We start from the raw sequence: 15,778 nt of genomic DNA, 5'->3' as shown, positions 1-15,778 counted from the left end.
TGAGGCCTAACCCTCGGATGCCTGGCTTAGCGCCGGAAGAAGTTCCTGAGGCCTAACCCTCGGATGCCTGGCTTAGCACCGGAAGAAGTTCCTGAGGCCTAACCCTCGGATGCCTGGCCTAGTGCCGGAAGAATTTCCTGAGGCCTAACCCTCGGATGCCTGGCCTAGTGCCGGAAGAATTTCCTGAGGCCTAACCCTCGGATGCCCGGCTTAGCGCCGGAAGAAGTTCCTGAGGCCTAACCCTCGGATGCCTGGCCTAGTGCCGGAAGAATTTTCTGAGGCCTAACCCTCGGATGCCTGGCCTAGTGCCGGAAGAATTTCCTGAGGCCTAACCCTCGGATGCCTGGCCTAGTGCCGGAAGAATTTCCTGAGGCCTAACCCTCGGATGCCTGGCCTAGTGCCGGAAGAATTTCCTGAGGCCTAACCCTCGGATGCCCGGCTTAGCGCCGGAAGAAGTTCCTGAGGCCTAACCCTCGGATACCTGGCTTAGCGCCGGAAGAATTCCCTGAGGCCTAACCCTCAGATACCTGGCCTAGCGCCCGAAGAATTTCAAGAGTCGGGAGTCAGCGAGACGCTACCAAGAGTTAAAAAGAAGAAGGACGAAAATGAAATGAAGAAACTCTATTTGCATTAACTTTCATTGTTTCAGGGCCGAGACCCATACAACTTGGCAAAACGCCAACACACAAAGAAAAGAACAAAAATACAGAAGGTCAGCTTGGGAGGAACCCCCGGGTCGGGAACGCCGGGCACGTCCGCAGGGGGTAGGGAGACGGTTGGAGAATCAGCAGGCAATGGCGCCGGAGGGGAGTCGAGAAGGGAGATCCCACTCAGGTCAATTTCGGGGTACTTAGCCGACACCCTTGCCAGGCCTTCCTCGAAGCCTAAGACAAAGGAGTCGGACCCCGCGTCCGACATGTCACGGACGAACTCGTCAGACTGACGATAGGCCTGTACCGCCTCCGACATATCACGGGTGAACTCGGCGGACTGACGATAAGCCTGTACCGCCTGACGCCCGATCTCCGCACTCTTCTCGGCCAGCGCCGCCTCTGCCCGCTCCATAATCTGAGCCTTCGCCTCCAAGACCTTCGCCACAATCCGGTCATCCGCCTCGGAGGAGACCCTCAGCAGATCAGCCTGAGCCTCCTTGTGCTTCGCCTCGGCAGCAATGCGAGCAGCCTCAGCCTCCTCCAGGCGCGAATGAAGCTCCTGGTCGCTCGCGCGGAACTTCTCCAAGGCCGACTCCAATTCGCCCAGCTTGGCTTCAAGACCGGGTTCGGTTGCGGGCGTTGTCGGCTGACCGCTGGGCCTTCTCCCACCTCTCCCGGTAGTCGGCAGCCTTCCGGGACTGCTTCTCGGCCCGCTCCTCCGCCTTCTTGATCTCGCCCTCGAGACCCGAGGCAACCTTGAGTTGCTCCTGAGCCTCCAACAGTTGCTTCTCGAGGGTGACGAAGCCGGAGTGCCCGCTCTTCGGCCACCTGGAGCCTCATCTCGAGGTCCCTGGTCGTCCTCCCCGCCGCAGCCTGACCTCCCTCCTCTACTGCCTTCAGTTGGCTCTCGGCCCTTGCCAGAAGCCTCGCCTGTTCCTCGTAGCACTCCTCCAGGCGGATCATGTACTGGGCGAGCTAAGAGATAAGAAAAACGAGGGCGTCAGGCGGGGATCAACAGAGCCTATGAATGATGAAAGCGACCAAAAGAACACTCACCGACATGAGACAGACGCAGCTGGCAGCCCCAACGTCAGGGACCCTCATCTCCCGGACCCGCCTGCGGTCCTTCTCCAGCAGCACCGTCTCGATGAGGTTTCGGGCGCCGGCGAAAGTGAAGGCCGACCCCGACTTCTCCCCGGAGTCGGACGGTGGTTCTGCAGCCTTACCCTTACCCATCGCTTGGGGAAGAGTCATGCTGGACCATGCTCGGGGCGGGGACCGCCCCTGGAATTGACAGGGTCCCGCTCGGCCGGGGCCTCGGCGCGTCCCTCCTCGTATCATCCGGAGCCGACCGAGTCGAAGGCTGGGCTGGTGACCGATCACGTCCGACCCGTCCATCTCGGGCGCGCCCGGGTGATGCCTCCGGAGAAACGGTAGTCTCGGCATCGGAGGGCTGATACAGCGTCAACTGCCGGTCCGCACCCGCGGCGTCCCCCTGATCGGTGGGTCCGGACCCGTCTGTCGGCGTCAGAGTCACCTGCTGGCGGGACTTCTTCGCCGGTGGGGCCCCGCTCGGAGGAGCTCGTTTCTTCCTCCGGACTGCTTCCAGTAGGGACGTCCTACCAACAGCCGTTGCCTTGTCCGACCGCATGACGTCGTCGATCTCTGCAAAAAGGACTAGGTGGTCGGAGGTTGAGAAACTGAAGGAATGATCGAGACGAAAGAGGAGAAAAGAGCTAAAAAAGAAATGGTGGCGGGTTCACGGTCAGCGGGGACCAAGCTCAGACCGACGTTCACCAAGGTATCCTCGGAAATAAGGCGAGCCACCGGGGGGAGCCGGCCCTCGGCAACCAACCCCCTTCAAGACGGCGACGCCATCGGATTCCTCCCTCGACAACCTCGATAGGCCAATCGGGGACTTCATCGGCGTCTCCCAGGTTGCCCTGATTCCCCAAGAGGGATCTACGTCAATGAAAAAGAAACGCTCCTTCCAGCCGTGAATGGAGGAAGGAGCCTCCTTGACGAGGCCGCACCCTCGCCGCGCCGCAAAGCACCACCACCCTCTGTCCTGGGGGTGGCCGTTCAGGCCGTAGCATTCCCAAAAGACATTCAGGGTGGCGGGAAACCTCGTGCATGCGGCAGAGAACCTGGAAGGCCGTCAGGGCGCACCATGAGTTCGGCACCAGTTGCGTCGGCGCCACTCTTAAACCCCGAAGCACCTGCACAACTAAGTCCGAGGGGGGAAACCGGAACCCGGCCTGAAGAATGCCCTCATTGATGGCAACCTTCCCTGGAGGAGGATGGGACATCCTCTCCTCAGGCCCCGGGAGCGTAAACATTGCAGGCCTCGGGAAGGTGGTATCGAGCCACGAACCTATCTAGGTCTTCGGCGACCAGCTCCGACTTAATGCGGTCTGCTCTCACTTCGCCCATCCCTAATGGCCAGTGAATCTACGGTCAGGACGGGGTCAAAAAGGGGGAAAGGACCGGGAACGACTGGAGTACACTAATACAGAAGGAGAAAGTATGGAGAGCCTTAAATTGAAGAATGGGGCAACTCACCGGAAAAGAAGGAAGAACGGCTCCGAGAGCGTCAAAGGAGGAGCAAGCGAACAGTCCGACGGCAATGACGGCATCGCAAAGGAGAAACTCGAAGATGTCTGTAAAGAGAAAGGCGGACGGAGGAGGGCCCCCGGTTAAATAGGCGGAAAGGTGGGCGACGCCTCGGTGACGCCAGAGGACGCCTGGCTGCCGAAGGGTCGCTCGCGCCCCAAAGGCAAATCGACGCCATTAAGGAAAGATGTCCGCCGAAATCCTCAGACTGCCAGGTCAGCAACAACCGCCATACGCCATAAAGAAGGCGGGGAGCTCGAAGCGCGCGCGCCTCTCCGAGGGATGGCGGCAATCTCGAAGCATCACTCCCTTCACCCGTTCCCCTTCTGGTTCCGGGCTCGGAAGTGGGGGGCTACTGTTACGGGGGAACTTAGCCACCATGCCCCACGTGACCGGCACGCGCGCCCAGGAAGACTACGGCAGCCCCTTGATCCAGCAATCCGACCCCGAGTCGGACATCTTCGTCTCCGCAGCCCGACCCCGAGTCGGCTGCCCCTTGATCCAGCAATCCGACCCCGAGTCGGACATCTTCGGCTCCGCAGCCCGACCCCGAGTCGGCAGCCCCTTGATCCAGCGATCCGACCCCGAGTCGGATATCTTCGTCTCCGCAAGCCCGACCCCGAGTCGGACATCTCTCGATAACGACAGGCTATTCCCCAGAGGCACGCCGCAGCTCCTGCTCCACTACTCCCTGCAACGGTTGTATCTGGCGCTGCTCCACGATCCCCTGTAACAGCCGTACAAGGCGGAGCTCCACTACGCCCTGTCATGGCCGTACCCAGCGCTGCCCCACGACGCCCTGTAACGGCCGTGTCAGTGGCAGCTCCATCGTGCCCCACGATGACGAACCCCCCTGAAAGACCCCCCAGCCTGGTATATATGCGGCTGGGGGAGGAGGGGGGGTAAGCAAGAACTTCCAGTGCATTCTCTTACTTGCTACTATTATCTCTCCTTCTCCTCCAATCTCCTCTGACTTGATCGTCGGAGGGCCCCCACTACCCCAGTGGTGGTGCGAGGCTTGCTTGCAGGTTTCCCGGTGGAAGGTGGAGCGCAATCAACACCAACCAAGGCAACTCAAACGGAACCCCGTTCACACCGCTGTGCCAATCGTTCTCGGTTTGGACCACCAGCAACACCCATAATCAAGGGAATTCATAGATTCCGCACTCACATGATCAAAAATGATAGAAGACTGCCAAAAGCTACCCAAAGAGGGTGTAAACTTGATTTTTGTGAATGGTTGAGGATAAGAAAAAAAAAATGGCTAAAAAAGGCCTCAATTTCCATGAATGCTGCGAACATGTGTGATTACCCCCTTTCAAGTAGGTTTAATTTGTGGGATATCTTGAAGTGTTTGTCTTGAAAATGACTTTTGATAATTTTCAGTTTTGCAGATTTGCATAAAAAATTCCATGCAAATATTGCCGATCATTAGAACACGTACTCTTCTCCCATAAAGTCTAGAGTGTTATAATAAATATGACTGGCAGTATAGAAATCTATGTCTACAAAGAAATGAAAGGCTCGTGCCACACAATTAGCATCTACATTGATATGTATTACAATAAAACCTACGAGTTATATTGCAAAATCCTATTAGATCCTTAAACAACCCTAAATGAGTCATCGGCGAGCTAGAGAAGAAGGAAAACGAGTAATACCATGCATGGTGCTCAACCTTGGCATCAAAAATTCTCTTGGAATGGCAATACACAATGAGGTTGTGGTAAAAAGTATCAACTAATCTATACCTCCGCAGAGATAAAATGCTTAGTTTTTTTTATCTGAAAGAAGGGAACTATTCATCAATTCACTTATTTCTATCCAGAAACAAATCTTTTGCATGGTCCATGCAACAGGATCCAGGATCTACCAGCATTGTGATTCTGTGTGGTGGGGGCCATCTCCATCAGCTGTCTCTAGTCTTTGATGAGATGGCAGCTACCGGAACCCATGCGACCCCTCTTGCAATCAAGGCTTATCATGGGAGTGAATGCAGAAAGCGAGCAGTCCCAAAGGCCAGTGGACATCCCTGCTGCCCTGATAGAGTTCACGCAAGCCCTATGAGCTCCGGGCCCTCCTCCCTGAGCCCCACACTGGCCGTCTCATTTAGAACTGGCTCGGGACAGCGTCCATATAATATAATTGGACGAGGGCCGACCCTGCTTCGTATTATTGGCTATCGGCCGTGCGAGGTCTCCTCGTCTCCTGCAATCGTTATTAAGTTCTTGCTGCAAGGATTTTGTCGCACATACATCCATCTGCCAACGGTTCGAAACCCGTGAACAAAATGACCTCCTACCCTGTGCCAACCACTCCAATAGATGCGCCTTTTTATTTATTATTTTCATTCTTTTAGATCGATACGAATCTGGCATAAATATACAAAATATCTCGAAAAAAGAGATAGCAATGCCGTACCGCAATCCAATCTGCTGCTCTATTTGTCTCCTGGTAAAAATATCTCGCTGTATACTCTTTGATGGAAGTGGATTAAGTAGTCATGGTTGCAACTAATTTAGGCCTATGATAATTAATTGCCTAGATACAGACTTAGCGAGTTAGGCTTCATGAAACTAGTTAGAAGAATCATGGTATATCCCAGGTAGATCAATCTATCTCTCAAATGAGTTTCTCTGCAAATGCTATACATTACTCGGCAACTATGAGGAAAAGAGGACCTATATATGAAAAGGCTAGACCAGATAAAGATTAGTTTTCTGATCCAAAAAAGAAAACAGGTGCTTCTCATCCCAAAAAAAAAAGTGAGGGGCTCGAGGTAGTACAACTTATTAAACTTCGTTATGGTATTAAAGGCATTATTGAGCGTTTTCTTAGGTTTCCCCTTTGCTTCCTAGGTTTCGTCCAGATTGATGACCAAGGACTTTCCCTGTCTTAACAGGTTCTCGGCATATATCATGCGGAGTTCCAAAGTGATACTGCAAGAAGAAACAATTTGAGGAATATCTGTTGCTGAACTTTATTATGATAATAAATTTCTCCATATAAAGTGCCTACTTTGGAATGAGATGGTCCATCATTATTACTGTAACACAAGTGGTTCGACAAGGATTTATGAAATTGTGCATCAATCATCTAGCTTTCATCCCATAATTTTTTGTTCCACAAATTATATGCTTCTACATACATATATACAAACATACATGCATATATATATATATATATATATATTCTAGGATTTATTTTAATCCATAATTAAGTTAGCCTAAGTCATAAGAGACAGAAGATATCTATCGAGGCATGTTATATTTTAAAGGCTGATCAACCGTAGCATGCAGAAAACATGACTTAGTACATGGACGACATGTTATATAGTTATTTAGTAATTGTACCTGAATTGTTAGTTTTTTTTATTGTTTATTATTTTTTTTATGTCCTTATTCTTATTTTGATGGAAATTGTAAAGATCTTTTTATTGAGGCAGCATGGAATCTTATCTTCTGATAGACAGAAAATCATTGACCAATCTTCCATTTGTCAAGCCTCCCAAAAAACAAATACATTTTTCAGTGCTAAAAGGCCATATGTATGAGAGGCAGGTCCGTTATCCATTGTTTATTAGACTATCTAATTGTCCTATTCTCTATCCATCACACTCGTCTCTAGGGGGAAATGTATGGTTGATGCTCCATATATAGGACACTCAGATCGGTCGACGTACACCGAACGTTCATGTACATCTTTTTTTTTCTTTTTTGATTGAACCTTGTGTCCCCAATGTTAGACACTGTCTAATTGTATGTACCTAAACAAACCTGCCATGTCATCCTAGTCCATCTTTCTCCCTAGGGGTGCTTGACCAAGATTTTATTCTTGCAAAGGTTGTTAATTCTTGGAGCAGCAGCATTCATCATAGTTAAAATGCTTGAAAAGTAGTCGGTGATTTAAATAGTGTGAGCAAATAAACATCGGAAAAAGTAGGATGTCCATATATGTAGGCACTTTTGTACAAGAACACCATGCACCGATCTGTTCAGTGTCACAGCCATAGCCTGCATAAAGATCACTGTACCACGCCCGCAGGGTTGCCAACCTAAGCATCCATTCTCGCTCCCAGGCCTGCATAGCGTTTGCAACAGTAGCTTTTCAGACCAGACTCTGAGAGAGAGAGAGAGAGATGATGGATGATATTTCTCCGGATGGTAACATCTATTAATTTGTATACTGGAGAGAGAGAGAGAGAGAGAGAGAGAGAGAGAGAGAGGAAGGAAAGGTTATAGGAGAGGCTTCTGTTTTTTTTTTTTCTTCTTCAATTCTTTGTTTTCTGATATATTTCTATATCTTCAGTTCTTCTTTATTTTCCTAGTGCCTTACTTTCCATATGAACATATTTCATGGGGAATTCTACTGTCGGTGTCCTTAAAGGAAGTACGTAGGAGGCGGACCGAGTCAAAAAAGAGGACTCGCCATCATATTATTCCACAATAATTGTGTAGGGCGAAGGGAGTGATCTTTTTGATGCTTCCTCTGGGATAAAAACAAAGGCACCTTGAAAAGAAGATCAGGGAACCGCGAAGAAAGCTAGAATGGCCCTCACAATTCAAAGGCTTGTTCCCCATTTCAAACCCCACGCGACTTTTTGGAGTGTGAGGGGTGGGTGGGGGATCTTTCCCTCCTTTAATTCATTTCTATTTTGTCTTCTTCTAAGGTGATGAGACTTGTGTGCATGAGACATGAGTATGTCTTTCTCTTGCTGCGTGTACGTGAAGCTTTAATGTTCAGTTTATTGATTACTCATCGACCCATTGAAGTTGCAGCAAAAACTCTCTGCTTATATTCTTCTCTGTTTTTTTCTGAAAAAGTTAAATGACAGCACGTAGTTTGATGAATTATCACAGCTAAACCATTTTAGCAACTAAATAATCAAAATGATTGCGATTCCACAAGTTGTATAATTGTAGCATCCCTCTTTTATTTATTTCCCACTTGTTTCTTTTTATTATCAAAATTATTTTCTTTAATCAGTTACATATTTACATAGAAGAGTTAACTTTTTTAGGCTTTTCAAGCGATCTTCTTCAGGTATGCAAAATCATGATGCGTGGTGCTACGCACCTACTTCTACATACATGTCGAATATTAAATAGTTAAATAGTAACAGTAGATTATTTGAGCTTTTCGTTTCCCTTGAGAAGAGGGGGAAAAAATACAGCCAATCCGGTGCATTAATGAAGAATTTCTTCTCTCAATGTGCAAAAAAATCAGTGCCAAACATGCCCATATTAGGTCATTTAATAGGAACACTGCTGCGGCTCTCTGTTGCTAAGAGATATATAAAAAGATGAGAATATAACAAGATAAGGGCTGTCTCATTATATTTCAGAAATTTCATATGGCACCTAGGAAAAGCAGTGTTAATTGAGTAATCATATGACTTCGAAAATAAAGTCAAAGAGCAACACAGAAATTGATTCAGTTAAAATTTATTTATGAAGTAAATGGTGACTACAATAACAGGTTGCGAGTACGGTATGTTACTCCAAACTAAAGATCGTAACCACATCTACAATTGCATCTGGTCCCGGTTGGCACGATGTAAGTACGTTCATGATATATTAAAATTTCTCCTTCCATTCCTTGAACTTCCAAAACTTCAAGCTTTTCATGCAATGTATCAGTATCTCCGTACCAGATACCAGACTAAACTTGGGACTTAAGGGTTTCTTTTTCCAGCTTCGAAGGCTATAGTTACAAAGGCTGTAAAGAAACAAGGAATGTTTGTATATGTGCATTTAAACAGGCACCACGCTATATATGAAGTACGTGATGCAGTGCAATTGCTAAAGTATGTCTTGTTCCTTTATTTTCTTGTAGAGCTACAGTATTGGAGCATAGGGAATAAAAAAAAAGTAATGTCGTAGAGCTGTGCGATTGGACGTAACCACTTCAAAATGGCCCAACTTTTTTATACGTAAATGAGAGGATGCGAGTTTCAATACCGTCAAAAGTCAAGCGTATGAAGTACTGCAGCTACAAGTATATAAGTATATAAGGAATCCTACCTATCATGTCATATTAAAAGTTCTTCATTTCAACCCTTCTTATGCTCTCTAGTTAGTATTGCACACTTGCACCGATATCACTCGCTGCCGAGAGTATTATTACAAAACAGAGTTGAGACCAGGAAAGCAAGCCATAATGGACATGGTTTTAGTTGGAAGCCAACTTGATTCCATTGTCCAGTCCAGCCATGCTAATAATGAAGTAAACTCGACAAGGCATCAAGTGTTAGTCAACAAGCACAGCTGTTTAGAATTGAAAACGCTTGAATCATCCCACCGGCTACGCAGAATGGAGAAAATATGAAAGGCTTCCAAGTCTAAATATGGAAGGCTTCCAAGTGTTAAAAGAGAGAGCTGATATCATCCATCCCCTGTCATGACACCAGAACCGCAAGGATATATTTAAAAACAATGATCTTCTGACCGTTGCTCTGTTCTGAAGTGATCCGACCCGATATGGGCTCCCACATGCTACGAACGCGCCATCCCATCGAATCCTGTGGAAGAAAAGATGGTTTTGGTGTGGTTGTTGGGGGTTCGTCCGGCTCCACTTCTCGTCTCGATTGGTGTCAAAAGGGGAGAAAGGAAAGAGCGCAGTACTCAAGGACACTCCGCCCTTTCCCCTTTATTTAGCTGCTTCCTCACAAGGCTTAAGGTACCAAAGAAAGCCTTTGTTTAAGCTAAGTCGTGCCACAAGACACGCAGGTTTGTGCCTCGGAACGAGTAATGACAAACACGTGATTTGGTGTGGAAAGAGGAAAAGGCGAGAGGAAGGCAGCACATGGAGAGAGGACTTGCGGGTGTCCGTTAGCAGACTCGCAGCGCTTGGGGCTTTGGTTTCGTGGGTTAATCTAAGCGAGGGGGCTTAAAAAGTCCATGGAGGGTTGTGGGATTTCAAGGGCTCTCCGACTCTGCCCTCGAGGTCAAACGCCAAAAAAAGTCCAAATCCCTCCCTCTTTCCCTCCCTCCAACTGTGCTGGTTAGCTTTAAATGAAGCATGCCAGAGGCAATATAAAGTACAAATACAATGGCTAGCAACATGATCTTATGCACATAAAATGACAATTAGTTACTAAACTTCTCACTCTTCTTTTTTTAATTATAGCCTCCATCCCCGGCGGGCCCCCCTTCTACTATACTCGTTTTTATTAGCTTTTAATGAAGCTGCCAAAAGAAGCCGGAAGTAATTGCACTGCCAACATGGCCACAGGCAATAAATGTTCACTTGTTATTGAGCTTTTATATTCCCTCCAACCTTCCTTTCTTTTATCCCTCTGCAGTCTTTAATTCACCCTCTCAATCTCTCTCTCTCTCTGTAGTTGTACCATTTTGCTTCCAGTGAAGCATGCCACCGGAGGGTATGGAAGGGGGAAAAACCCATAGCCCAATGACACAATAACTAAAAGCATAGAAAAATAAATGATCACTTGCTAGTCCTTATCATTATTGTGTCCATGAGAGGCGAGAGAGAGAGAGAGAGAGAGAGAGAGAGAGGGAGGCACAAGTGTTCGTGAAAATAAGAATTCATGGGAACCACGCATTGATGAAAACGGATAGGACACGAGCTAGAGGCACAGTTGCACTGGGCCAAAAGGAACAGTAGCATGGCAACAGTGGGACCAAAGCCTCTTTTATCTTGTCAACTAAAGGAAAAGAAAAATGCCACCCATCTCTGCTTCCTGTTTCCTCCCTCTCCTTCCAAGTCCCCAACTCTCCTCCACCTTATCACCCCGAGTCCCGACCATAGAAAAAACTTGCTCCCAAGAGCTCCGGGCCATTACTGAGTTCCCAAACTCAAAGGCAGAGATGGAAGGCAGTCTGCTTCTGATAACATGCATAAACCATATAACTTAATCTACTCTAAATGGAAACGGCATTGTAATCCAGACTTGGCTGCTTGTGGTGAACAAGCCGATCCCCGTTCTCCCCACTTGGACCCTCTCGAAAGGCTTTGGCGGCAATGCAGTTGGGTCTCTTGAGGGGAGGAAGCTCCGGCGAAGACGAGGCCGAGAGGGAGGGCCACATTGCCCAGGCGTCGCAGCTCGACGAGCTCTCGCAACTCAAGCACGAACCCAGCACCGCATTAGGACTGGGTGGTGAGGGATACCGATCCAAGGAGGCGAACAGGTGCTTCCTTTTGTGACCGTGACCAATATCACCACCACGGCTGCCACCAACGCGGTCCAGAATGAGCTCAAAGCATTCTTCCACCTTTTCCTGGAGTTTGTGCTCGACCGGTTAGGGGACCGTAATAACATAATGAGGACAAAAGGCGCAAGTGATTTCAGGGAAAAAGTGGGAAAAGATGAAACCTTGGGAGCGTTGAGGAGGGCCTGGAGGTGTTGGGTCTCGTGGCACCCCACGGCAGCGGCGCCATTGCCGGGCTCCAGCTGCTGGCCCAATGCGTGCCGCATCGCCGCCGCCGCCCACACCGATGCCGGATACCGGACCCATCTCCGGTCTTTAACCACCAAGTGAAAAATAAATAAATAAGGAATCAGAGAAAGGAGGCATTTATGTAGAGATTTTAAGAAAGAGGGAAGGAGAACCCACCGGCTATCACGGAGAGGAGAATGGCCTCGCAGCGACAACGGGCGGCGGACGAGGAGGTGAGATTACCGCTTTGGGATTTGGGGAGAAGGTGGGGGAGGAGGAGGTGGATAAACGAAAGTGGGGTGACGGGATTCATCCGCCAGCCGAGGGCGGAGAGCACGAGGAGCTCCATCCGCCGCACGGTCTTGGCCTCGAACACGTACCCGGCCTCGACCTCCGCCTCCGCCGCGGCCAGCTGGAGGTCGAGGAGGAGGGGAACGTACGTCTCCTCCACCTTCGCCGCCAGGGAGAGGCACGCCACCGCCGACAGCCGCCCCATCCACGGCCGATCTCCCTGCAGCCCGAGCCCACCTCCGCCGGAGAGGAAGCACCGGTCGAGGTAGTTCACGGCGAGCACCGCCGTGAGAGCAGAAAAGCCATGGCAGGCGGCCGCCCGCGCCACCCACTCCACCGCGCCCCTCCTCGCGGAGCGCAGATAGAGTTCGTCGCCGCCGTCAGAGGACAGCGCGGGGTGGGTCTCCCATTGTTTGGCAACCAGAGAACCCAAGAGCTCCGCCCAGTCCTCCTGCGGCTCCGCCGCCGCCTCGGCGGCCGGGATGGGGAAGTGGGAGGGAAGAGGAGCATCGTCGTCGAGCTCCAGCTGTTCTTCCGGGCAGTAGAGAGGGTCGAGGAGGGAGCTGAGAGCCATTATACGTTGCCGTCCTATTCTTCTTCTTCTTCTTCTTCTTCTAGGGGGAAGAAGAGGTGGTGGGTTTTGCTCATGATGTGCAGGGGTTATAGTTGTGGAGGGAGGAGGGAGAGTAGAAGAGGAGGGAAGAGATGGAGCGGCTTCCCCTCATCTCCTTTTAGCTCTCCCTTCTTCTTCTTCTCCTCCTCCTCTCTTCGTTTGTCGCTGTTTTATATCTTTACCTTCGCTAAAGCTGGCTCTGTCGCCCTCTTCTCTTTCTCTCTCTTGTCCTTTTCTCCTGATGTGGTGACTCTACTGGGCTTCGGTTGCGGCGGCGAGGGGGAGAGAGAGAGAGAGAGAGAGAGGAGGGGGAAAAGGGCGGGCTTTACCTGGGTTTGGGGGTTTCGCAACGCCTTCGCCTGTCTCTGCTGGCTCTCTTCTTTTTTATACTATTCTCTTTAGTTTTATCTTTCTTTTCTCTTGCTGGTTTTTACTGTAAATGACATACAGTACGTCCCGGGGAAAAAATTTAAAATGCGACCCAGAAATGCTATGCATAGCTACAGAAGAAGAACAGCAATTCGACTTGCTGCTGCTGTTCAATGTGGTGAACCAGCATGCGAGTATTTGACCATGGTGAGCCAGCTCAATGATCTAGGTGCTAGTGGTGGTGCATCATCAATGTATCTCTGGACAGTGCAATTTAAAATATAAATTGGGCCATAACCCTTAATGAGCTAGGTGCTAGTGGTGGTGCATCATCATGCAACATCTGCCACTTGGCCTCGGTGACTTGCAGGTGGGCAGGGTTGAGTCTAGATCAGGATATGGTCAGCAGCAGTTGCAGGATCAATAATTAAATTGGCTCGGATCCCATTTATCGACTTCTTATAAGTCGCATTGGGTCGACAATGATCTTAGGTCTTCGCTAGGGTCTGATTGGATCCAAAGATTTTTTTTTTTAAAGTTAAAAACGGTATTTCATATAGCTCTAACGTGAGTACAGCCTACCAAATCAAAAAAAAGTAAAAGATATAGAGAAAGAGGTAAAACTGCTAATGACGTCCAGATAAACTCTCCGGAGTGGCGAGCTACAAATGATCAGGCGACCCAGTCTGCTGCTCGATTCGCCTTCCGAAGCACATGTGCTGCTTGAAAAGAGGTAAACTCTCTGGTCAGTCGACGTTTCTCTCCAATCAGTGGGGGTCATCCCTATATCTATCCACACCATAAATCCAGTTAATCACCGAGGAGGAATCCCCCTCAAGGCACACCCTATTAGCACCAAGAACGCACCTCGCATAGGAGATACCCTCCCAAGCTGCCCGTAACTCTGCCCCGACAACGGTCAAACCTGGGGTACGCCGGCCGCTGCTGCAATCAGCCTGCCAAGATGGTCTCTGATCACAAACTCCACACCTTCCAAGACTCCATCCATCGACATACCACCATCGAAATTTACTTTGAGATGACCGGAGGGTGGGGGTACCCAAGAAAGAAGAGTAAACCTGGGCGCTATCAAAGCAGTACAGGTACCCCAGATGTCCCTAGTCGTCCCAAGAAAAATCGGTGTGATCACTGTGGAAACCTCCGTAGCATGGATCAAAGCTCTCTCCGCCACTGTCCTCGGGGACGACCTCCTACCCTCAAACATCTTGATGGATGGATGAATAAACCAAGTTGGTTTACCTCAGTCCGGATTGAATTTAAGAAAATCTAAAATGATATAACATCTTCCAAGATCTTGACTGGTATTCAGAACTAAGATATCGGCTTGAGATTTTGGAATCTTGATGGATATGATAAATCTAAAATCAATACAAGGCATTGATATTGAGATTTCATTAAGAGTTTAATGCAAAGCTGTAACCATGAGATATAAGTGAAAAGGTGGTTCAAAAATACCAACTGCTATGCCAGTACATTTGGACCGATATGTTAGAATTCTTCAATTTCATCTTGGCTGATATAATAAGGACCAAGATAATCTTTAAGCCATGGCGATGATGGCCCAATAGCCAATAGAAACTAAGATCTTAGTCACATGATGAAGACCTTAGTCGGGTAACATTAGATTTTGGTTCATCTTGGTTAATATTGAATGTAAGAAAATCTCAAAAGATATAAGATAAGAGATCTTGGCTAATATCTGGGCTGGAAATAATGGCCGAGATATCAAAATCTTTGCTGATAAAGAAATTCTAGGATTTCTGCACAGTATTAATTTTGAAATTTACGTAAATAAAAGGGAATCACAAAATATCAGTTGATATGTTATGTTGGTATAACATTGACCAATATTTTGGAACTCATCAGTTTGTATTGTCTGATACGATGAGGGTGGAGATAATCTATTACAATATTGATGAAGGCTCAATACTAATACAAATTGAGATTTCTTGCAAAATGAAAACCCTGCGGGCAAGATTAGTTTAGGATCAACTCAAAATATTTGTACTCAATCTAAAGGAAGCTTAGATCTCAATTAGGAAGACATCCAATCTAAGAGTTTGATTTTTAATTAGAAAATCATTTTTTAATGAAAATTCTAGAATTCTCCTATTAACTAAATATTTTTGGAAAATACAAGTATACAAGTCACAGTGGGAAAATGGTTTGATAATTGAATAAAAATCACTACACTTTTGCATTCTTTTAATCATTATTAGACAAATAACAATCAGTCGAGGTGTTACCTTATCAAGCTAGTAAAGTTGTGATGCTGCACCGAACACAGGAAAAGCTACTGTGGTGACGAGTCGAGTCAAACTCAGGATGACTGCTGCTGCTGCAAAATAGGGAGACATAGGAAGAGGGAGGAAGAAGAGGCAGAGAGGAGGAGAAGAGGGAGAAGCAGAGAGGAGGAAGAGAGAGACAGGAAGGGAGGAAGAGAGATGGAAGGAAGAGAGGTGGGGGGAGAAAATTTTTAATCACTTCATTAAAACCCTAATCATGAAGATAGTCCCCTATATATAGGGCCCAAATAAACACAATTAACATAAAACCCCTTATATAGAAATAACTCCAAATAAGCCCAAAAATAACACAAATATGCCCTACACTAATAAAATGCAAATAAGCCCAGAAATAAAAATAAAATAAACATGCAAATAAGATGGTAGACTAGAAGGGCGGATAATCAACTCTGATATCCCCATCAAGTTGTTAGTTGGATGAAGCGATCTAGGATTGATTGTTGCCTTCGGTAAGACTTGTCGGTTGCTCAGGGTTTTTGGAGGAGGGCTACCTTGTGGTGTAGCTCATCACCT

General features: G+C 48.0%; 1 protein-coding gene across 1 annotated transcript; it reads right to left on the bottom strand.

The window, feature by feature from the left end:
• Positions 1-10,796: 10,796 nt before the first annotated feature.
• LOC103724358 (cyclin-D3-2-like) lies at positions 10,797-12,921 on the bottom strand. The gene is made up of 3 exons (XM_008815588.4): positions 11,843-12,921; positions 11,602-11,750; positions 10,797-11,506 (listed from the first exon to the last, which is right to left on the bottom strand). Exons 1-3 carry the CDS (start codon positions 12,528-12,530, stop codon positions 11,150-11,152), a joined length of 1,194 nt encoding a protein of 397 aa, XP_008813810.1. The 5' UTR covers positions 12,531-12,921; the 3' UTR covers positions 10,797-11,149.
• Between the last annotated feature and the right edge of the window lie 2,857 nt (positions 12,922-15,778).

The sequence above is a fragment of the Phoenix dactylifera genome, chromosome 1 (genome assembly GCF_009389715.1).
Source record: "Phoenix dactylifera cultivar Barhee BC4 chromosome 1, palm_55x_up_171113_PBpolish2nd_filt_p, whole genome shotgun sequence".
In the NCBI taxonomy this organism is placed as follows: domain Eukaryota; kingdom Viridiplantae; phylum Streptophyta; class Magnoliopsida; order Arecales; family Arecaceae; genus Phoenix; species Phoenix dactylifera.
Note: the sequence above shows the minus strand (reverse complement) of the source record. Positions and strands in the feature narration are given on the sequence as shown.

Excerpts from the sequence above, each read along its gene's own strand:
- LOC103724358 (XM_008815588.4), bottom strand. The coding sequence starts at position 12,530 with ATGGCTCTCAGCTCCCTCCTCGACCCTCTCTACTGCCCGGAAGAACAG. Across the intron at positions 11,751-11,842 it reads TCTCCTCTCCGTGATAGCCG|ACCGGAGATGGGTCCGGTAT; the intron begins GTGGGTTCTCCT and ends TGGTGGTTAAAG. Across the intron at positions 11,507-11,601 it reads CCCTCCTCAACGCTCCCAAG|GAAAAGGTGGAAGAATGCTT; the intron begins GTTTCATCTTTT and ends CACAAACTCCAG.